Source organism: Camellia sinensis, chromosome 6 (assembly GCF_055761805.1).
Source record: "Camellia sinensis isolate YWXY chromosome 6, ASM5576180v1, whole genome shotgun sequence".
In the NCBI taxonomy this organism is placed as follows: Eukaryota; Viridiplantae; Streptophyta; class Magnoliopsida; order Ericales; family Theaceae; genus Camellia; species Camellia sinensis.
The window spans coordinates 71,952,304-71,977,009 of record NC_138966.1 but is presented as its reverse complement, the minus strand read 5'-3'; the positions used below and the strand labels follow the sequence as shown (position 1 = coordinate 71,977,009).

Here is a 24,706-nt window from a genome sequence, read left to right as displayed (position 1 = left end):
CGGTTTTTATAAGTTGTCGGTAAAACTTACAATTAGTAACGTTTTTCTGTGATAAAATTTTTAAACTATCGTTGAAAATTAAAAATTAATGACTTTTTTGTAACAATTTTTTAAAACTGTTACTAAAACTTATAATTAGTGACTTTTTTGTGACAATTTTTTAACTGTCGCTGAAAATTAACAATTAGTAATGTTTTTTAATAGTGTTTGATGAAAAATACTATTAATTCTCACATGGCCTATTGGAAAATAAATTCACCTATTAGGATCTACACATAAATCTCTAAAAAAAAAAAATTCATTTGTTGATCATGAATCAAACAAACATAAAATATTTAATTAAATTATGGTCATTGAAACTAACATAAAATATTCACTTTCTCAAAAATAAAATAAAAAAATAAAAATCAATTTAGAAAATATGAATTATGGTCATTGAAACTAACATAAAATATTCAATTTGGACAAGCAGAATGACATCTAGATAATTGCGTCAGGATCCTCTAGAGTTAAAGTCCTGGAGTGATCTCCTAAAGTACTCCATCCAATGGCTGAAATCATACCTCACCAAAACGACGTCGTTTTGGTGAGTAATTTGAAAAAAAAAAAAAAAAAAAAAAAAAACGCAGCGTTAATTCAAAACATTTCCTGCAAATATGAAGCATGAGAGAGAGAGAGAGAGAGAGAGAGAGAGAGAAGGGCTGAGAGGAACAGGACATCGCCGCGCCGCCCCTTCCCGCCCTGACGCACCACCGCCGCTGCCGCTGCCACGATGCTGCCCCGCCGTGGAGAGGGGTGACTCATGTTATCTCCATTCTTCCGATTGTAAACAAAAAAAAGAACTCTGTTTTTGGTATAGTTTTTTCTTTGTCCATAAACTTGTTTCAATTAATCAAGAGAGTAAGAGATTATTTTAATTATTATTTTCAATACCCAAAAATGGCTTCAGAGGAGGGACAATTGATCACCTGCCACACCCTCGACCAGTGGAACAACCAGCTCCAGACGGCCGAAGACTCCAAGAAATTGGTATTCTAACTATTTTTCTCTCTCTGTTTTTTTCTTTTTTGATTTATTTTTACACTTTTTTTCTGTATTTCAATCCATGTAAAATTTATTTTTTGTTCTTTTAATCACTTGTTGGATTGATGTCTGCTTTTTAGTTAATAGGTTTGATTTTGATTGGGTTTTTAGCACTTCTTGTTTTTATTGTTTTCAAGAAGTACTTTTTTTATTAGAGTTTTTCATGGGAGAAGTTATTATTTTTTGGAAATATAATTGACCATGGATGTGAGTATTTCTCTGTACATGGTCATGGTGGAATTCCCAAACCCACCTGATAATTTTTGCTTTCTCTTCCATGGAGTCAATCTTGGACTCTTTGGGGTTTTTTCTTCTGTCAACGGCGCGGCAGTGGCGACGACGGGAGGGTGGGAAGGGGCTGGGCGAGACGGGGCGGCAATGTCATGCTCCTCCTCTCAACCCTCTCTCTCTCTCTCTCATGCTTCATATTTGCAGGAGATGTTTTGAATTAAAGCTGTTTTGTTTTTTTGTTTTTTATTTTTTTTTTTATTTTTTTTTTCTCAAATTACTCACCAAAACGACGTCGTTTTGGTGAGATTTGATTTAAGCCGTTGGATGGAGTACTTTAGGAGATCACTCTAGAACTTTAACTCTAGAGAATCTTTACGCCAGATAATTAAGCTAAACCATGCTAAAAAACAGTAACATAAAGGACGCTCACGGGCGAAAAATTCAATCTTTTATTTTGTATGACTAACGATCCCCACATTAATTTATTATGTCTATAAAGACAAACCTTTACGAAATGATGAAAATATACATGAATATATAATATGTAGTTCCCAAATCAAACCCCAACCGAAACCATTTTCTCTCTCTTACTCTCATTCTTCCTCTCCCTCTTCCTCTCCGCAGTGCTTCATCTCTCTCTCTCTCTACTCTCCTCTCTCTCTCCACTATATCCCCTCACTCTCCACCGCCGCCGCCGCCGCCTATGCCACCTCCTCGCCACAGTCAACATCTTCGTCAACCTCTTTCCTCCACAGCTTCGGCGGTGTCGACGATCATGGCTCCTTCCGACGACGAGGAGAAGGAAGAGGAGAAAAGAGGATGGGCTCGTCGACAGTAGAGCTAAAGGCACCCGATTTGTGACAACCGCCACCGATCTGAACAGATCCGGCCATCTTTTCTTTTTCATTTATAAACCGCTTAGAATTGGCGGTGGAGGCGCTCCGGTAGTGGCTAATATTGCTCCGCCGCTTCCTTCGCCCACCGGAGCCCTCATCTTCATCCTTCAAAGATTGTGTAGTGGGGATGGACTTTGTTTTCTTATTCTTTGAAGTTGTTTGGTTGACAAGAATCTTCAAGAAATTAGGAAGTCTACCACCTGGAGAGCTCGACTGTTTGGTTGTTGATGAGGATAGTGGTGCTGCGGCACTATATGAAGGAAGGCTAGCAGCTGATCTTGTCCTCCACGGATCCGTCCCACTATGCTCTCCATTATTCACAGTTTAGCTTAGAAAGTAAGCCTCTCTCTCTCTCTCTCTCTTAAACTCAAGTCAATATGTGATTTGCTGTTCAATAATAATTTTTGATTTGTTCTGGTATAATTTCTCTTTTTCAGGGAGGATCTATGGTCCTCAATGCCTGCAGAGGACCATCGGAGGAGAAGACTCCATTGATCCAGCTCCTTATGGGCAGTTTTTTTTTTTTCAAGCACACAGATCCAATTCCTCTTCTCTTTTTCTTTCTTTCTTTCTTTTTTTTTTTTTTAAGTTGTTGATCTGTGTTGTTGTTGTATGATGAAACAAATTGCAAAAGATGGTTGTAAATGAACCAAAAAAAAAATTAAAAATTAAGCAGATAAAAATATATAATAAAAAAAATTGAACAGATATATATATATATATATATATACTGGATTATATTTGAGAAAGAATTTCAACAGATAGAGAGAAAGAACAAGAGAGAGAGAAAGAAAGAAAGATTGCAACAGATCCTGGTTTGGTGTATTTCAACAGATAATAAAATTGAACAGATAAAAAAAATTGAAGATTGTGACTGGTTTGTTGAATAAGAAATTTTGGGTAGATATTTGAACAGATAAGAGATTAAAATTGAACTGATAATAAAATCTAGACAAAAATTTGCACAGATAGGGGAAAAAATTGAACAGATAGTCAAAATTTTTGAATATATAGACCCAAAAAAAAAAATTAAACACTTAAATGTAAATTTGAACATATAGAAAGAAAAAAAAAAAAAATTCAACAGATAAATTAAGGAGTAAAATTGAAAACAAAACGTCTTTCAAAGCAAATAGAAGGACTTCTCACCAAATTATTTTACAAAGAGTGGACCTCTCACCAATAAAAAAATATCTACTGGACCTGATGCCTTATACCCTCCATATATTGAATTTATCACTAATTTTCTCTAACATAAAATATTCAATTTTAACGACTTTCACCCTCCAGCATTTTGTTCATAATATACACACACACACACACACACACATATATATATATATATATATATGATTGCCTGGAGCAACGAGGGCTTCAATTTTTTTTTTTTTTTTTTTATCAATTCTTCAACATCTCACCAAAAAATAAATAACTAAATAAATCGGAGATAAAAGGATTATAATCGGAGACAGAGAGAGGAGTTACCTGAAACAGGAAGCTGCCGGTGGATGTCGAAGTAGTGATTTGATTTGATGAACGGTGTGTGGAGAAGCAGAGTGGGAGGGAAGAAGAGTGGAAACCTAGGCAAATCCCTCCTCATCCTTTGTTCTTGAAATTCTAGAGACCTGTGATTCATTTGGTTCTTGTTTATGGATTATGAGATGTACAAAATAGACTTGTATAGGATTTTAAAGTTTTTAGGGTTAACATATGTATTGTTTGAGGTGCTCAAACAAATAAAAAAAAAATTTAAATTTATTATTGAGATATTCAAATAAATGAAGTGTCCAACCTACTTTTTAGAGTGCCAATAGAACCAATTAGTACCCAAATTATTTTTTATTTTTAATTTCAATACAAATTTCACATATTTTCATTAATATCTTATAAATATGTTTTTCAAATTTTTTTAATACATTTATATATATATATATATATATATACCAACATTAACTACTTCCCAGTAGTTAGCATTTCCCGTGGTGGTCGGGAGAAGTGGAGATTACCGACAATTTCATAAGGTTCCCCTCCCCACCCCCCCCCCCCCCTAACAATGGAAAAAAATAAAAAATAATGCAGCGGTCAAGCTGATAATAATACAAATAGAATAGCATAAAATTCCAATTCAGGCAGGCACATCGATGCTGTCATAAACACAACCAGACTGCTCTCTTGACTGAAATACATGAAACAATTTCACTGAAGATACTACTTAGCTTCAGAGACTACTCTAGATCCCCCATTCATGAACTCTACATTCGGAAGTCCAAAACACAGACTACATTGTTGGCAAAACAAGCGGCAATCTTGTCACCTTCCTTGTTCCAACAAACTTCAAAAATGCCGCCATTCCCTGTGTATGTTTTTACAATCTTGCCTTCCTTCACAGACCATATATTCAAACATCTATCTAACGATCCACTAGCCAAATACTCTCCGTTTGGGCTAAATGCAACAGAGTACACGGGGTCCCTACAATGAAATAATACTAATTAGATAAGTGCAACAAATATGTAACCCTATTCTTATAGGATCCAGTAGTTTTGTTTTGTTTTGTTTTTTCCCAAGATTCATGTAGCAATATTTCATTTCACTCAAGGATGGTTGGTTACCTGTGGCCGTTCAAGCTGTAGACAAGGCTCCCTAATTCGACATCCCATAGCTTTATCGTCGAGTCAAAGGAAGCACTATTGAATAAAGAAATAAAAAGTTACAAGTATTTTATGAAGTAGATAACAACAGGGGACAGTGGCCTTCTGATAATAATTATTCAAAAAAACAAACAAACAAACAAATTTAAAATAAAAATACAAAAGGTTTCCTTTAATGACGCCCCCCTCCTTTTTCTCTTTTATATTTTTCATTTTCTTCCGTTAGATTGTAGTAATGGGCTCCCACATCTTAGACAATATAATTAGCAAACTATTCAAAAATACAATTTGGTTTGCAGGAGATAATCCTTCATCATAGAGAACCACAGGGAAATGATTAAAACAAACTGCAGGGAAACAATTAGAAGTGAACATGTTACATAACTTAAACACAAAACTATAAATCTAAGTTCGACTAGACTATTCATACATTCCAACAAAGGGTAATGAGTCGGAATCTCATTTTAACTAAGAATTATTGTCTTTCTTCCTGCAGGGTGTGTGATTCTCAATTTGAACATAAACAGTCTAATCCTGAAGAACCCCTGCATTATGAAGTAGAATCCCATTTCCAAACAATCTTGGTGTCAGATGAAACCCATGAAAGCGCACTTGTGCAAATAATTTGACATCAGATCATGGATCATTAGCTCTATTGAGGCCGCACAACAGACTTAGGCTTTGAATCAGCATGTGTACCATATTTACTATCATCCATCTGAAGCTTAACAGTAATAACTTTTCTCAAAGATTTGCTACGAAGTAGATCAAATAATTACCATGAACCAAATAAATGCTTTTAGAAATGGCAATGGAACGGGGTCCAACATGGGCACAATCATATTCCATTAGTCTGACAGGATAAATTACGATGGCCCATAGCAGGCTAGGGAAATGAAAGGACCTAAATCATCCAATTGTTCATGTACGATTAGTGCAACATAACCTATAACATATTCTATTTAATTATATAATATATGCTTGAAACATTGAGGCTCCATTTGTTTTGATGCAAAACATTTATTTTGTAAATATTTTCTGCAAAATTTTTACTATTCCTCTCATTTTTGCCGAGTATCTGTGAAAATTTTCCTCAAAAAAAAGAATCATCATATTTGCAAATACATAATTATTTTCACCATCACCATCACAATCATGACCATCCACCATAGTCTGTGTTAAGCAATTATACTTGCATACTTCATGGACGATTCAGACTTACGTTGAGCGGTTGCAGAGGGCTTTGGCCGTCAGACTCTCTCAGCCAACTCTGTATACAAAGATTCAAGCAGCTGCACCAGAATCTACCATGATGTCCAGCGCCTGTGGTCTCAAGCTGGGTTTGGTGAAGACACAGCTCTGATTGCATATTTGGGAGGCCAATGCCGACATTGGAGTTCTAGGCAAGGTTTTAAAAACTGGACTAGACCGGAGTGGCCAGTTCAACTGTTGACCCATCGACCAGTCCAAGGTCCGGTCCGGATATACCTCAAAACCATTTTGCAGAAACTGGATAAACCCATGGTTAAACCGGTCAATCGTTTCACCCAGTACCGATTGGAGTTAACCCGGCCGGACCATGCACGCACAAAGAAGTTGGCACAAAGCGTGGAAAGAGTGTATGCCCTGAGAATCGAACTAGTGTATGCCCTGAAAATCGAACTATGAACCTCAAGGCTGAAGTAGATTGTTCCCACTAGGCCACAGCTCCTCCTAATTATACTGTACATATATATTATTTATTGTTTGAATATATTTACTCTCAAACACTAACATAACTAACAATTTTACAAACAATATTAATATAAAATATATATTTGATACATATATTTATGATAATATAACAACTATGCCAACTTCGACTTTTATTTAAATTTAGTAAATATATTTTTTTTTCAAACATCATATATAATTAATATATTTTACAAACAATAAATACAAATGTATTTATGTAATTGTATATGTATATTAAAATTTAAATAAATGTATTTTAATTCTTATATTATTATTAAGTCTTATTTTTAATATATTTATAAAATAATTATGGCGTCACGGTTTCATTCCGGTTCGACCCGACGGTTGAACCGGTGACCCATCCACCCGATCCATTTCCCGGTTCACTCACCGGTCCGGTTTTTAAAACATTGGTTCTAGGTTCTGCCATCTCTCTCTTTAGGTTCACTCGTTTGTACAATCATGAGTGTCGGTGAACATAAATCACGACTGGAATTCGTAAAGGGCTTGCCAAAATCAGTTTGGTTTCCTTGTAAAATATTTTCACTATGTTATGTGTGACACAAACAGAAATGTTAGAAAATTTATTTTAGGAAAATGTTTTCAGTTGAAACAAATGGAGCCTGAATGTTTTGGTGAAAATTCAGTGCATAATTAGATACAAGGCATGGAGGACGTGGAAAATAGAGGTTGGTCAACAAGAATTCCTCTGGTGAATATTCTGGATTTTTATTGTACTGCAGATAATCCATGATCCAGTGGGACAAGGTGTGCCAGTATCTAAAAACAATTACTATCCCATACTATAATAGATCATCCAGTTATAAATCAAAGCCACCTTTAAAATGTGCAACATCCAGTCTGACCTGATCCAGTGGGACATGTTTACCTTGCCAGTACTAATTGCTGATTGGGGTTGTTTGTTCCAGGCCCTGTAGGACTCCATCTGATGGTGTATATCTCCTATAAAAAGTATATATCTCTCTCAGTAGCAATTTTAGAGAGGTTAATTACACAAGCACGAAAACAAGGAAAAAGGCTATTCTGTACCTTGGTGTGTTCCTTCAAATCATGCAAATATGTGTCTTGTTTCATGCTCCATATCTGTATCATGTTTCATAGGAGTTCTCAACCCAAGTCAAAAGCAAATAAGAATTCTCAACCCAAGTCAAAAGCAAATAAGAACTCTAAGAAAGTGTAACAATGGGATACCCAATGTACAAGCATGATATGCTAGGAATGCATTTAAGGCACCCTTTGGATTTATGGATTTGAAATCAATAATTGGAGTAGTATTTTCCACAAAGATTCTACTTGCACAACAATCCTAACAAAATACATGTCTCATACTTCTATTCAATCCTCCACCAGAGTTATCAATCTATCTTCAATAACTAATATTCTTATAACAAAAATCAACCTCAAAGCCATTAATTTGAAATCCACTCATCCAGAGGAAGTATTCCAAGCCACAACATTTTGTAAATTCAACAAATAAGGGATGCCAACAATTGAATAAGAGATCATGACAAGATTGCGCAAGGAAGAAACACTATATCCCCAATACATCAGCAAGTAGATTTACGGATAGTAAGTGCCTCATTGTGATGCTAGATGATACGAGTTAAAGAAATAACAATCACCTTTGCAGTAGAATCATCAGAGCAGGATGCCAACAATGAACCTGTAGGATCCCATTTGATAGCATTAACTTCACCCTGATATAGCAAAGTTTCAAAAAGGTTAAATGCAAAATCACACAGCATCATTGATTTCTTTATCAGCTTTACCAATTGCAAGATTTGGACAAAAGATTTATGCAGATTTCTCAGCAAATCTAATCATTTTCTTTCAAATTTTTAACTAAAGCAAGTAATATTACAAAGAACAAGAATAGATATTAGATGTATGTTGTGATCCTTAGAAATTGTTTCCAATACGATTACATCACAATTTTCTTGCGCAAGAACTATCAGGCCATCACTTAGTCCATGAATACATATAAACCAAACCAAACTAAACGTTGTGTCCCAGTCAAGTGGGGTCCGCAACATGAATCCTTCTTTACCATTCATCCCTGAAAAAGGCTATATGCTCAGTTAAATTAAAATAAATAAATTCATAGCCTTTTCCACTACAGCATCCATGTCAGTTTAGGTCTTTCCCTTCCCCTAGCATCTCCATTATGGTTGGCCATATCACTATTACTAACTGTTGCATCTGTAAGTTTTTGTTGTACATAATCAAACCATCTTAACTTGTTCTCTCTGAACTTATCTTCGAAAGGTGCTCTTACGATAAGAGTCTTACCATTTGACAAATATATTCATTTCTAATCCTATTTTTTCTAGTCTTACTGTGAGAATATTAGTGTATATTCTGTACATATTATGAGAGATTGTGTAAATATTCTATGTAGTTAGAATTATTCGTATTTCCTATTCAGTCTTAGGGTTAGAATTGCTATATAATCAGATATACTTTTCGTATTTGAAGACAATTAAATATTTAAGTTATTTCATTCAGAAATCTTACATGGTATCAGAGCTGTGTGCAAAACCCTAGCAGCAATCGTGAAACCCTCTCTGGTCATCATTAGCAGTCATCGTTGAAGTCATTATGGTCCTCAGCAAATAGCGATTTGTTCTTTGGTTTGCAATCTGGTTTTTGGGTGGTTCGAGCAAGCTCTCTCTCTTGTTCATGGCCTTTGGGTGGTTCTGTCACCTGAATCGCAATTGTGCCAAAATCACAATCAACATCTGTCACTGGAATCACGTCCCATCTAGTTTGTTCGACCCATCGGATTTGTTCACCCTCTGGTTTGTCTTCTCTGGTTTGTTCCCTGGTTCGTTTTGTTGTTCAAAGCTCACAATCTTGTCTCACTATTTCACTAGCTTGCAATCTCTCTCTTTACTTCATATTCTCTACATCTCTTTTTCATGACACTTTCCTCAGAGACTTTGTTGACTTGGTCTCATAGGATACCTCATCATACTTATTTGTTCACTTGTACGCTCATGATGTCAGATGACAAAATTCAGGCCATTAGTTGCAGACTCACTGGGGCCAACTATGCTTATTGGTCCAGTGTTATGAGAAATTTTCTTCTTAGTTGAAAAAAATGGGAATATGTTTCTGATTTTGTTCCTTATCCGTTGGATCCGACAAAAGGAATGGTATCAGTCTGCTTATGACACTTGGGATTGTGATAACGCCTAAGTTCTAACTTGGTTTCATGACTATTGGAAGATGGTATTGGGACGATGTTCTCCAAGTACACTACTACTAAGGAGGTGTGGGACCATTTACTCAAAGTTTATCAACAGTCCAAATTTGGCACATGGTAAGAGTTGGAATCAGCTATTCAAAGTGCTTGTTAGCGGGACAAGTCCATTTAGGATTTCTATATTGAAATGACTCGTCTCTAGGATCAGCTTGCCCTCATGAAAACACCTAGCATCAAGGAGTTAGATGATTATTTGCGGTTTCGGGAGGAAGGTCGTTTGGTGCAGTACTTAACGACTCTTTCTTAATTTGAGGCTATATGTTGTGGAATCCCTTCATCGTTTTCCTCTCCCTTCTGTGGATGCTATTGTTCGTAATCTCCTTTCCGAGAAACCCGTCTCAAGACAACTAGTCAGGCTCTGTCCCCATTTGTCTTCTTGGCTACTTAGCCTCTACTATTGTTGACCCCATCTACTCATTAGCTTCGGGTCATTGGAAGTACAACTATCCCAAGAAGGACGTTCACCTACCCTGTCTTCTCAGCAGTCACAAACACAATTCCGAACTCCTACTCAGAATACTTTTCTGCCTCCAGCCGCTTATACTGCATTTGCTACAGCTTATGATCCTAACTTGGCTTACTTGAGTGCTCCAATTGCTTAGTTTCAATTTATATTGTCAGCCACTTCCCAACCATCCTCATTTGCCTCCGCTCTTACCTCTATTCAATCAGGTTTGCTTAGGTCCTTTTCAGGTATCTCTCCTTCAATCTGGATTTTTGACTCTAGTGCCTCTCATCACATGATACCTTATCTCTCCTTACTCCAAAATTGTATTCCCCTCTTCCCCCCCCACCCCCCCTTTCCTACCGTTAATGTTGCCAATGAGGCATGGTATAAATGTTTTATATATTGGAGTATAAGTTTGTCCTACCTTCTACCATGCCCGTCATTAATATTCCCTCTTGTCTTTTATTTTCCTCAATTATCTGTCAGTTTGCTATCTATCAGTCAACTTGATGTTTCGCGTCTTGATGCTATTTGTTCTTCGTTTGTTTATCATGTGCAGGATTAAATGTCCAAGCAGCAGATTGGGACCAACCGCAGAATTGGAGACCTCTATGTGGTGTAGAGCTTGCATCTGTCTCTAACTACCTCTCCGACTGCTTTTTCATCTTTTCAATTAGATTCTTTGTCGAGTCAATTTTATTTGTGGCATTCTAGCTAACGACATTTATCTACTAACCGTTTACAGTCTGTAGCTCAATTAGGATTGTTGGGTAAAATTTCTCTTTGTCAACTTACAGAACGTCAAGGGTGTAAGCCAAAATGACGGCATTACCTTTTAATAAAAGCACTTCTATTTCTATTACACTATTTTCTTTAGTTTATACTAATGTCCAGGGACCTTCTCTCTGTACTATGTGCCTTTTGTCAATGATCGCACCTGCTACACACTTGGGTTTATCTTGTGACTCATAAATCTAACTTCTACCAGATATACTGTACATTTCAGTCTATGATCACCACATAATTTGGGTCTACTATTAAATGTTGCGGTCTGACTTGGGTGGGAAATATTTTAAAACTGAGTACGTGGGTATTTTAGCCAATTCGGATAACATTCACCAATCTTCATGTTCTGATACACCCGTCCAGAATGGTAGGGTTGAACGTAAACATTGTTATCTACTTGAGACTATTCGGTCTTTTCTTATCTCTGCCAATGTTCTGGCCTTGTTTTGGGGTGAAGCAGTTCTTACTGCTACTTTTCTGCTCAACCGTATGCCTATTCCTCTTCCCTCTAGTCGTTCCCCTCATAAGGCTTTGTTTTCTCAAGTTCTGAATTATTCCCTCGTTCATGTCTTTGGGTCTACCTGTTTTGTTCTTTCCTGTAAAAATAAGACCAAACTTAAAAGGGTATCGCTGTTATGACCCTATTTCTCGTCGCCTTTATATCTCCCGTCACGTTGCCTTCCTTGAACACATGGCTTACTTTTAGCTTTCCTCTATCACTGTCACTGTTTCCAAAGAGAATTTTGTTCACATTGATCCATTTCTTTCTAAGGTCCCTATTACATAGCTTGATATACATGAGAGCTCTTGTTGATAGAGCTTAGTAGCAAGAATCGTGGAAGGGACTCACGTTTCTGAGGAAGAAACGCGATGTTGCGTTTCTGAGGAAGAATCGCGCTTCTAATGCGAGAGAAACGCGATCTTGAGCTCTCAATGATCAAGTAGCAAAAATTGTGTAACATGAAGACACACCTGAGGAAAAATCGTGGATCTGCGCTTTTGAGGAAGAATCGCTAATCTGATGAGATAGAAACGTGAATCAATCCAAGAATGAAACTCGATCTCTCTCGATCTATGATAACCCCGTTCTGTGTTATGCCGTTAATCTTTAATTATATTCGTGATTATGTGCTTAATATGATTTTGAATGCTAAACATGTGATTATATGTGTTTTTGAATTTATATCTGTCCCTCATAGAGATATTTGTTCTATATGTGGCTATAATCTAAAATTGAGAGCTGTAGAGTCCGACAGAAACCAAAATTGACTGTACCATTGTGATCAACATAATTTTTAGAGTCTTCGGTGAAATTTAATTAAAAATTGATTCGGATCAAATTAATTAGATTAATTCAATTTAAGTGAGCCTAATTAGTTAGCACTAAACCTTGATTAGCCTTTTTGATTAGTCAAGCATATATATATGTTCTAATTGTGATTAAGCTCGTTCTTGAGCTCAAAGATTCTAAAGTACTACACCTTAGAGAGAGGGGGAAGTGAGAATTCAAGAGGAAGAAGAGGAGAACTTGAAAATTGGCTCAAGGGAGTGAAAGATTGTGAAGAGTAACTCAAGTTCTAGCTAGAATTGGAAGAATAGAAGGCTCTAAGTAAGTGATTAAACTCTAAATTCATGAACTTAAGTCATCTAAATGTGACTTCAAGAAGAATATGTAGTTATGTGAATTGAGCAAAGATTGTAGGAATTGTGGGCATGCATGCATGAATTTGTTTTGATTCTTCACTTTTGAGCATAAACCTAGTAAATTATGATGAATTGGACATTTTATCTTACATACATGCATGAATTACCATATTTTAGAGTCCAATTCTAAGTTTAAAAGTCTATGGATGCAAGATTTGAAAAATGGTTCACATACATGAAGTTTGTGGTTCGAATTTTGATGAATTCATGGAATTTTGAACAAAAGGTTCAAATTACCTTCAAATATATGTATTTGGGAGTGTTCTTGCATATTTGAGTGTGTCATGCATGAATTTGGAGCATTAGAGTTGTGTTTGAAGCTCAAATATAATTCTAGAAATTCCAGAATTCGAGCAATTCGCTCCAGCGATGGAAGTGTTGCGCAAGCGTACATTTCGAGCTCCCAGTACTTTTGCAGGGGATGGCTCAAGCGACCACCCTTTATTTTCATTCTTGGCTCAAGCAACCAAAAGTTGGCTCAACCGTAAAATGAGAGCATCCAATACTTTTGCAGACCAAGGGGTTCGCTCGAGCAACCAACGTTGCGCTCGAGTGAAGTGCCCTGTTTCAGGAAACTTTGACAAGTTTTATGTTTCAATTCCCATTCTCTTTTGTTTCTGAGCATTCTTAGGCACACATTGAGCAGTCTAAATGAACTAAAGAATTAGAAAGAAGCCTAAGAAAAATAAATGAATTAAAGAACAGATTGAATTGTATTGTGACCCGATTTCCGTATGTGATATGAATTGCGTAGGATCAATCGTGAGGACGAATCAACCATCTAAACACTATGAGTAATATCTTAGTAAAGATATTTTCATAAATGTTATTTTCTAAATACTACCTATATGGTAAGATTTCTGAACTCGTGAATTTGTATTATGAATGAGTATTCTACTTGTCCGATTCATAAAAGACTTGAAACGTGATTGATAAGCATGAAATTATAAGATTAGACCAAAGGTCGTTTTGTATGAATACACAATGGGCCTAAGGCCGTTTGGTATGTTTGATGAGAATATGAAATGACCCCGAGGTCGTCTGGTATATTTGACAAGGACACGGAATGGGCCTAAGGCTGTTTAGCATATTGGACAAGATAGACCTACCTAAGGTCATCCCACATATCATTTTGTATGATTGTTAGATGGACCAAAAGTCATTTTGAACAAGGAATTGATTGGACCAAAGGTCGTTTTGAATGTAAATACGAATGTGAATATGATTATGCTTATAAATGCATGCGTGAATATGAATTTGGAAATAATAGACCTAAGGTCGTTTCGTATATACGATGTGAAGGACCAGATGGTCGTTTGAGCATGGATCCATTAAATGTGAACATGACCTTAAATCTAAACATGCGCATTAATATGAATATGGAAATGTTGGATCCGAAGTCGTTTAGTACAAATGTTATGATTAGTTATGAAAAATGTTTGGACTCAAGGTCGTTTCGTCCCTTCGACATGTACTACGTATAATGGATTGGACCCGAGGTTGTTCCGCTATGATTTGTTTAAGTCTAGGAAGCACGGATACGGATTCTGGATACGGGTACGAAACGATACAGATACGGCGATACGGCAAAATTCGAAAAAGTAGGATACGTATACGGTGGGGATACGTTCATAAAAAATATTTTTTTTCACAATTTTTAGTAATGTAGCATACACAAAAATAAAACTTCAACAAGTTTTAGTAATGTAACATACATAAAATAAAACTTCAACAATTTTTAGTAACATAGCATACTTAAAAATAAAACTTAAAACAAAACATTAATGTAGCATCACCCATAACAACCATAATGCATCACCCATAACAAAAAATTCATCAGTTCAATTAAATTTCAACAATTTCAACAATATAGCATCACCTATAACAACCATAATGCAATTCAATCCCAAATTAAGGGGGAAAAAATTTACAAAGTTCATTTATTTATCAATAAGTTTATTTATTTATTTATTTATAAGTTTTTTTTACCTTATTTGATTTATTAATAAGTTTACAAAGTTTATAATTTTATAAGTTGACAAAATTTATTTCTAATAAGTTTATTTATTTATTTATTAATAAGTTTTTTTTACCTTATTTGATTTATTATTAATAAATTTACAAAATTTATAATTTTATAAGTTGACAAAGTTTATTTTTAATAAGTTTATTTATTTATTTGTTTTATCAGATAAAACAAATAATTTTTTTTTTAATTTTTTTTATTTGTTTTATCAGATAAAACCGAATACATAATTTTTTTTTTTTTTTTTTTAATATCTTATTTGATTTGCAGAGTATACATACAAAAAATTAAAATATATATATATATATATATACATATGCAAAACAGAGAGACGAATCGAGATCGACCAAGAGGGAGGGGGGAGATGAGATCGAATCGAGATCTCCAACCAGACAGACAGATCGAGCGACAGCGAGAGGAAGAGGGAGAGAGAGTTCATGAGATCGAGTGAGGTAGACAGAGGGAGCGAAAGGGAGAGAGAGAGGGACGAACCTGATGATCGACGATCGTGGAGCTCCTGTTCGCGAACCTAGTCGACGATCGGCGAGCTGCTGTTCGAGACGACTACGAACTCCTCCTCCTCCTTCGCGGCTGCTATTCGACCTAGGTAAGAGAGAGTTTGATTGATTATTATTTTTCTTTTTTTGTGTTTTATTTCATCTCATTTTCAGATTTTATAATTTAACCCCATTTTAAGTTTTTTAAATTATTTTTTTGCCCCGTTGTATCTGTAACAACCCTCACTTCAACTTAGTTATACTTGCATACATTTATGTATGATCTTGTTTTGTTATGTGCATTTGCAAATCTTGTCTTGTTTTGCTCGAATGTTGCTTGCATGCTTTGTTCTTGCCTAGTGTGTTGCCGAGGTCATCTTAAGCCTAGACCACCTTGGAACCTTTCCACACTTAGAACTATCTTGGAACCACTTCTGTTGACCTCCATCTCCACCCTGGCATATTTGTCGAGATGTGCATCATCTAGGCCGAGATGTTTATCCTTGCACCTAGTGATTTTGTTCCTGGATTGGTATGACCTAGACCGAGGTGTGGCACATCTAGGCCAAGGTATGGCACAGCTTAGTCAAGTGTTGTCCTTCCAAGCCGATGTCATTGTTACCCTGCTTGCCGAAGCTTTGCCCTTAGCCGAGATCATCACTTGCCGGAGTGCTCTTGCCGTCTAACTTGTTGAACACACTTTGTCATGGTCTTGTCTTATCAGTCAGTCACCTTTTTTAGTAGAGCCAATCAGCCGATGCCACGTGTCCCAGCAGAGGGTTAAGTCAGTGACTGTTAAGAAAAACATATCATTTTGTATCAAATCTTGTCTTTTAGAGAGAGAGGCTCTAGGAAGGAGAAGGAGAAGTTTTGAGTGAGAGAGTATACTTCCAAGCTTGATCGTTGGAGTTTGAACCGTTAGATCTTAGTTTTGAGGTTAGAATCTTAATCTACTTTTATTGTTCTTATTGATCGTTTAGCTACATTGCAAGATCGAATCTGTTTTGCATGCCATGCATTGATTTAAAGTGGGTTTTTGTAAGAGAAAATAGTATTCTTGTGTTCTTGAAGAAAAGTCTTGTTTTGATCCGAAAGTTTGCATCTAGAACCATGTTTTTGTGTTTGTTCTCACAAGATCTTTGACTATGGGTGCCCAGGTCCATGTTTTCAAACTCATAGCACGAAATCTTAGACCTTGTAATAACAAGTTATGATTTTAGCATGCATATTCTTCATCTTCTCCATCTTCATATTCTTCATGTTCCTCCAAGGGAAACCCAGATTTTCCCGACTTCGCTTTTGTATGTGGCCGTCGAGACCGCACCTCGGCGAGATGGTGTGGGACCTCGGCCAAGACCTGGTTGGTGCCCAGCACGTTCTCCCGAGATGAGAAACAGTGTTTTGTTTTGATTTAACTTAGTTTTGATGAATGCCGAGATCATCCGTATACATGTGAATCTTGTTTGAAAGTACGTTCAATAGACTTTGTCATATGTTTGTAGGACTCGGACTTTTGCCTTAACCCCGACGTTGAAGAACTAAGTGAGTGGTATTTTTAATAAAGCTATGTTATCAATGTTTTGATGAGCTTTGCTTTGCTTTGTTTTGTTTTGAAAAGTATTTGTTAAGCATGAATGATTGTCTCTATTTTGTATATCAAGCATTATCTTGTTTTGATGACATTCTCAGAAAGTCCTTAGTGCCAGGGGACTATAATGCGACTGCACATCTTGTTTTGAAAGTCCTTAGTGTCAGGGGACTATAATGCGACTGCACATCTTGTTTTGAAAGTCCTTAATGCCAGGGGACTATAATGCAACTGCACATCTTGTTTTGAGAGTCCTTAGTGCCAGGGGACTATAATGCAATATCTCCCTTGCTTTGTCTTGTTTTGCCACTGACGGTTTACCGCGTGGGTTTGTTTGTCCGGAATGTCATCATTTGTAATATGTTGATGCTAGTTAGCATCCCTTGAAGCTATAAAGATCTGCTAGATGGACGAGGTCCATCCTTTGTTACATAAAGTTTTGATATATATCGTTTTGAAAAGACTTCGGCTATTATTCATGCAAACCCTTTATTATTTATATCATTCACTGAGTATCCAAGCTCACCCTCTCTATATATATGTAGGTGATGAGCAAGAAGGCGGTGACGCCTAGATGTGATTCGCGAGCTTGTTTTGGATTTTTATTATGTCGGCTTGACTTGTATTCATGTCGGCAGTCTTGAAAATTATGCTTCTCGACTTGTAATACTTGTATTTTGCACACGTCGGCTTGAGAAGCCTTTTGATCAAGATGTAATAAGTACTTTACTTCATTTGTACTAAGTTGTAACCCATGTGAAGATGTTTGCCATTTCATTTGACTTACGCACAGCTCTCATGGACTAATCTGATTTGTATGTATTTGCTTCCGTACTTGTGAGCCCCATATGTTTATACTCTGTTGTGTGTGGATTTTGAAAATTGTCCTTTGGTAATCTCGGATTACTGACCATCACGGCACCATCCTACTAGGGGCGGTTTGGAGTCGTGACAGAATGGTATCAGAGCACAAGTTCCTTAGTATACGTTATTCACACACTTTGAGTCCTAAAGAACATAGGATTTCCCCTTAGAAGGATGTTAGGATTGCATCATATTGCTTGCTATGTGAACAAGGTGTGTATCGTCTCGGCATGCTTAACTGTTACTTGCCTACGTGTTTATTTGTTCATTTTGTTTTAAAGTTACATTTTGCATACTCATAGCATCATGAGGAGAGGTAGACCTCCAGTTGGCCGAGATCAGTCCGAGGACAGATTAGACAGACTGGAGAGGTTGGTTGAAGGTTTGGCCCGCGAGTTAAAGCAGACAAGACAGCAGTACGCTAATGCTACATCGACTCAGGCCGAGCAGACAAACGGCCGAAATGCAGTTCCACCTCCACCTCCTCCAGTACCACAAGTGCCTCCACAGCCAGCTTTATATGGGGACGGCACGATAGCTTTGATCAGAGAGTTTAAGAAAATGAAGCCACCGAGATTCCAAGGGGGTATAGAGCCGATGAAAGCCGAAGCGTGGGTTTTGGAAATGGAGAAACTGTTCGAGATCTTTCCCAGCACCGACACCCAGAAGGTGACATTAACAGCCTTTACACTAGATGACGACGCTCGCAGATGGTGGATGATGGTTCGAGAAGGCAATCCAGACTTGACCTGGACCCGATTTTTGGAGTTGTTTTACACCAAGCACTTTCCCCTAAGAGTTCGAGATCGCAAGACTACCGAATTTCAGACTATGGCACAAGGTAATAGAACAGTAGCTGAATATGACCGTACCTTTACCGAGTTGGCGAGGTATGCACCCCACATGGTCAATGATGAATATATGAAGGCTAGGAAGTTTGAAAGTGGGCTTCGTGGACCGATACAAGACCGGGTTAACATGCTCAACATGCCGATTTACGCCGGAGTATTGGACAAAGCCATTTTGGCCGAAGCTAACTTGAACAGATACCAGAGTTCAGGAGAGAGCCAGAGGAAGAGACAGAATTATAACAATCGCCGAGTGCAATTTGGAACTAAGAAGAAAGCGAATGTTGGCAGTTCAAGCAACCCAAGGCAGGAAAGTGGTACTAAGCCGACATGTTCAAGTTGTGGGAAGCCACATTTCGGGGTCTGTCGTCGGGCGTCTGGAGCTTGTTATGAATGTGGAGAAATAGGTCATTTTGTGAGGGACTGTCCTAAAACAAGGGCTGACGATAGTAAGGATGAGAATACCTCGAGTTCCGTACAGAAAAGTAACGTTGGGAAAGGACAGATGAGACAAGGCAGAGTTTTTGCACTAGTACTAGGAGACACTCAGAATGCTGAGACAATGGTGTCAGGTATACTCCCAATTTGCTCTCAAAATGCATATATATTGATTGATTCGGGTTTTACGCATTCATTCGTTTCTGCTAAGTTTGCCGAAAAGATTAATAGGAAACTAGAACCCCTTAATTATGTGTTATCTGTATCTACTCCATCTGGGAGATCTATGAATATTGCATCCATCTATCGAGCATGTGTTGTTGTGATTGGGAATGTTGAATTGTTAGCTGATTTAATGCCATTGGACATAACTCATTTTGATGTTATATTGGGAATGGATTGGTTAGTGGCAAATCACGCATCCATAGATTGTGTTTCTAAAAGTGTCACGTTAAAACCCCCAAACCTAGCCGAGGTCACGTTTCAGGGTAAAGGAGTAGTATCCCCACCTTACTTAATTTCATCCATGAAAGCCTATAGGTTGATCCAAAAAGGGTGTCAAGGTTATTTGTGTAGTGTATTAAGTAATTTGAATGGAAGTGTTGAGTTAGCCGACGTCCCAATTGTTAATGAATTCCCCGACGTCTTTCCAAATGATTTGCCTGGTCACTTAGTTGATAGAGAGGTAGAATTTACTGTTGACGTCATGCCGGGAACCCAGCTCATCTCTAAAGCACCCAATAGGATGGCCCCGCCGAGCTTAAGGAATTGAAACTCCAGCTACAAGAGTTGCTAGATAAGGGTTTTGTTAGGCCGAGCACTTCACCTTGGGGAGCACCCGTCTTGTTTGTTAAGAAGAAGGATGGTACACTTCGTCTTTGTATTGATTACCGGGAACTAAATAAAGTAGCCATTAAGAATAAGTACCCGTTACCGAGGATAGATGATTTGTTTGATCAGTTGCAAGGAGCACGTCTTTTCCAAAATTGACCTTAGGTCGGGCTACCATCAGCTTAAGGTTAAAGCCGAGGATGTTGAGAAGACCGCTTTTCGGACGAGGTATGGCCACTACGAGTTTTTAGTAATGCCTTTTGGAGTGACCAATGCCCCTGCAACATTTATGGATTTGATGAACAAAGTCTTTAAGCCATATCTAGATGAGTTTGTGGTTGTCTTCATCGATGATATATTGATCTACTCTAAGAGTAAAGCTGAACACGAGGATCATTTGAGACTTACCTTACGGACTTTGAGGGATCGGAAATTGTATGCTAAGTTTAACAAGTGTGAGTTTTGGCTTTCCACTATTTCATTTTTGGGTCATGTAATTGATGAAGATGGTATTTCGGTCGATCCTAGTAAAATTAAAGCCATTGTGAATTGGCCGAGGCCGACTAATGTGTCCGAGGTTCGTAGTTTTCTGGGATTGGCAGGTTATTACAGGAAGTTCGTGAAAGATTTCTCAAGGATTGCAATTCCGTTGACACAACTGACTAAGAAGGGAGCGGCTTACGAATGGGCTGAGGATAGGGAAGCAGCCTTCCAAGAGTTGAAGACGAGGTTAGTCGCAACACCAGTTCTTGTACTACCATCAGGTAATGAAGAGTTTCATGTTTATAGTGATGCTTCACATAAGGGTCTGGGTTGTGTATTAATGCAAGGGGGTAAGGTCATAGCATATGCCTTTCGTCAATTGAAGCCACATGAAAAGAACTATCCCACCCATGATTTAGAACTAGCAGCCGTGGTATTCGCTTTAAAGATTTGGCGCCACTACTTGTATGGAGCTTCTTGTCAGGTTTTTACAGATCATAAGAGTTTAAGGTACTTGTTCACTCAGAAAGAATTGAATATGAGGCAGAGAAGATGGCTCGAGTTGTTGAAAGATTACGACATGCAAATTCAATATCATCCAGGTAAAGCTAACACCGTAGCCGACGCTTTGAGCAGAAAGATGGTTGGAAATTTGGCATGTCTAACCACGATCTTAGTGGAGCCGACTATTGTTGAGGAAAAGACAAGACAGGTGGAGGATGAATTCTTCAAGAAGGTAGCCGATGAGATTATCACAAAGCCGAGATCAGGGTACACCATAGAAAATTAAGTGCTCAAGTTTGAAGGGAGATTGTGTGTGGCCGAAATCCCAGAGTTGAAAAGAAAAATTTTGCAGGAAGCTCATGGTTCCAAGTTTGTTGTTCACCCAGAGAACACCAAGATGTATCAGGATGTGAAGCAGACGTTTTGGTGGCCGAATATGAAAGGAGAAATAGCCGAGTTCATGTCGCAGTGTCTGTATTGTCAACAAGTGAAAGCAGAACATCAAAGGCCAGCAGGACTTCTTCAACCTTTACCGATTCCTGAGTGGAAATGGGAGCACATCTCCATGGACTTTGGGGTTGGTTTGCCGAAGACACAAAAGAGTATGGATTCGATTTGGGTTATCGTGGATAGACTAACTAAGTCAACACACTTCTTGCCTGTTAAGACCACCTTCAACGCCGATAAACTTGCTTTGTTATATGTGAATGAGATTGTTAGACTTCATGGAGTGTCAATGTCAATTGTGTCGGACCGAGATCTGAAGTTGGTTTCCAGATTTTGGCAGAGCCTACAAAGAGCTTTCGGAGCCGAGTTGAGGTTTAGCACAGCTTTTCATCCCCAGACTGATGGGCAAACAGAGAGGACGATTCAGACACTTGAAGATATGCTTAGGCTATGTGTATTGGACCTCCAAGGAAGTTGGGGAGTACATTTGCCATTGGTGGAATTTACCTACAACAACAGTTATCAAGCTAGCATTGGCATGGCGCCGTATGAAGCGTTGTATGGAAGGAAGTGCAGGTCGCCGATATGTTGGACCGAGGTAGAAGACAAAGCCCTGCTTGATCCCGAGTTAATTCGAGTAACAACCGAGAAGATTAAGCTCGTTCAGCAAAGAATCAAAACCGCACAAAGTCGACAGAAGAGTTATGCCGACCAGAGAAGAAGAGAGTTGGAATTTGAAGTCGGGGACCATGTGTTCCTAAAGATTTCGCCGATGAAAGGAGTTACAAGATTTGGAAAGAAGGGTAAGTTAGCACCCCGTTACATCGGGCCTTTTGAAGTGCTTGAGAAGGTTAACGTCGCTGCCTACAGACTTGCTTTGCCGCCAGAATTGAGCCAAGTCCACGATGTGTTTCATATTTCGATGTTGAGGAAGTATATTCGAGATCCACTGCATGTGATCGACTATTTCGGAATTGTAGTTAATGAGGATTTAGGCTACAAAGAGAAGCCGATACGGATTATCGATAGGCAGGTGAAACAATTGAGAAGTAAGTCGATACCAATGGTGAAAGTTGAATGGAAGGAGCATTACGGTGAGGATGCTACATGGGAAATGGAAGAGGAAATGAAAGTTCGACATCCAGAATTGTTTTTGGAACAAGGTAACTCAAGTTTGGGAACCAAACTTCTTTAAGGGGGGTAGGATGTAACAACCCTTACTTCAACTTAGTCATACTTGCATACATTTATGCATGATCTTGTTTTGTTATGTGCATTTGCAAATCTTGTCTTGTTTTGCTCGAATGTTGCTTGCATGCTTTGTTCTTGCCTAGTGTGTTGCCGAGGTCATCTTAAGCCTAGACACCTTGGAACCTTTCCACACTTAGAACTATCTTGGAACCACTTTTGTTGACCTCCATCTCCACCCTGGCATTTTTGTCGAGATGTCGCTATCTAGGCCGAGGTGCGCAGCACCAAGGCCGAGATGTGCATCATCTAGGCCGAGATGTTTATCCTTGCATCTAGTGATTTTGTTCCTGGATTGGTATGACCTAGACCGAGGTGTGGCACATCTAGGCCAAGGTGTGGCACAGCTTAGTCAAGTGTTGTCCTTCCAAGCCGATGTCATTGTTACCCTGCTTGCCGAAGCTTTGCCCTTAGCCGAGATCATCACTTGCCGGAGTGCTCTTGCCGTCTAGCTTGTTGAGCACACTTTGTCATGGTCTTCTTTTGTCAGTCAGTCACCTTTTTGAGTAGAGCCAATTAGCCGATGCCTCGTGTCCCAGGAGAGGGTTAAGTCAGTGACTGTCGAGAAAAACATATCATTTTGTATCAAATCTTGTCTTTTAGAGAGAGAGGCTCTAGGAAGGAGAAGGAGAAGTTTTGAGTGAGAGAGTATACTTCCAAGCTTGATCGTTGGAGTTTGAACCGTTAGATCCTAGTTTTGAGGTTAGAATCTTAATCTACTCTTGTTGTTCTTATTGATCGTTTAGCTACATTGCACGATCGAAACTGTTTTGCATGCCATGCATTGATTTAAAGTCGGTTTTAGTAAGAGAAAATAGTGTTCTTGTGTTCTTGAAGAAAAGTCTTGTTTTGATCCGAAAGTTTGCATCTAGAACCATGTTTTTGTGTTTATTCTCACAAGATCTTTGACTATGGGTGCCCAGGTCTATGTTTTCAAACTCATAGCACGAAATCTCAGACCTTGTAATAACAAGTTATGATTTTAGCATGCATATTCTTCATCTTCTCCATCTTCATGTTCTTCATGTTCCTCCAAAGGAAACCCAGATTTTCCCGACTTCGCTTTTGTATGTGGCCGTCGAGACCGCACCTCGGCGAGATGGTGTGGGACCTCGGCCAAGACCTAATTGGTGCCCAGCACGTTCTCCCAAGATGAGAAACAGTGTTTTGTTTTGATTTAACTTAGTTTTGATGAATGCCGAGATCATCCGTATACATGTGAATCTTGTTTGAAAGTACGTTCAATAGACTTTGTCATGTGTTTGTAGGACTCGGACTTTTGCCTTGACCCCGACGTTGAAGAACTAAGTGAGTGGTATTTTTAATAAAGCTATGTTATCAATGTTTTGATGAGCTTTGCTTTGCTTTGCTTTGTTTTGAAAAGTATTTGTTAAGCATGAATGATTGTCCCTATTTTGTATATCAAGCATTATCTTGTTTTGATGACATTCTCGGAAAGTCCTTAGTGCCAGGAGACTATAATGCGACTGCACATCTTGTTTTGAAAGTCCTTAGTGTCAGGGGACTATAATGCGACTGCACATCTTGTTTTGAAAGTCCTTAGTGCCAGGGGACTATAATGCAACTGCACATCTTGTTTTGAGAGTCCTTAGTGCCAGGGAACTATAATGCAACTGCACCATTGTTTGAGATATCTCCCTTGCTTTGTCTTGTTTTGCCACTAACGGTTTACCGCATGGGTTTGTTTGTCCGGAATGTCATCATTTGTAATATGTTGATGCTAGTAAGCATCCCTTGAAGCTATAAAGATTTGCTAGATGGACGAGGTCCATCCCTTGTTATATAAAGTTTTGATATGTATCGTTTTGAAAAGACTTCGGCTATTATTCATGCAAACCTTTTATTATTTATATCATTCACTGAGTATCCAAGTTCACCCTCTCTATATATATGTAGGTGATGAGCAAGAAGGCGGTGACGCCTAGATGTAATTCGCGAGCTTGTTTTGGATTTTTGTTATGTCGACTTGACTTGTATTCACGTCGGCAGTCTTGAAAATTATGCTTCTCGACTTGTAATACTTGTATTTTGCACACGTCGGCTTGAGAAGCCTTTTGATTAAGATGTAATAAGTACTTTACTTCATTTGTAC

General features: G+C 38.1%; 1 protein-coding gene across 1 annotated transcript in view; it reads right to left on the bottom strand.

Moving 5' to 3' along the window:
• Positions 1–4,298: 4,298 nt before the first annotated feature.
• Positions 4,299–24,706, bottom strand: part of LOC114260316 (WD40 repeat-containing protein HOS15) — a 47,146-nt gene continuing 26,738 nt past the window's right edge. Inside the window, exons 10-14 of the mRNA XM_028200408.2 lie at positions 8,239–8,313; positions 7,646–7,699; positions 7,485–7,558; positions 4,823–4,897; positions 4,299–4,682 (exon numbers count right to left, since the gene is read on the bottom strand). Of these exons, the coding sequence (XP_028056209.2) occupies positions 4,463–4,682; positions 4,823–4,897; positions 7,485–7,558; positions 7,646–7,699; positions 8,239–8,313 (498 nt within the window). The 3' untranslated portion in view covers positions 4,299–4,462. The remainder of the gene's footprint in view (positions 4,683–4,822; positions 4,898–7,484; positions 7,559–7,645; positions 7,700–8,238; positions 8,314–24,706) is intronic.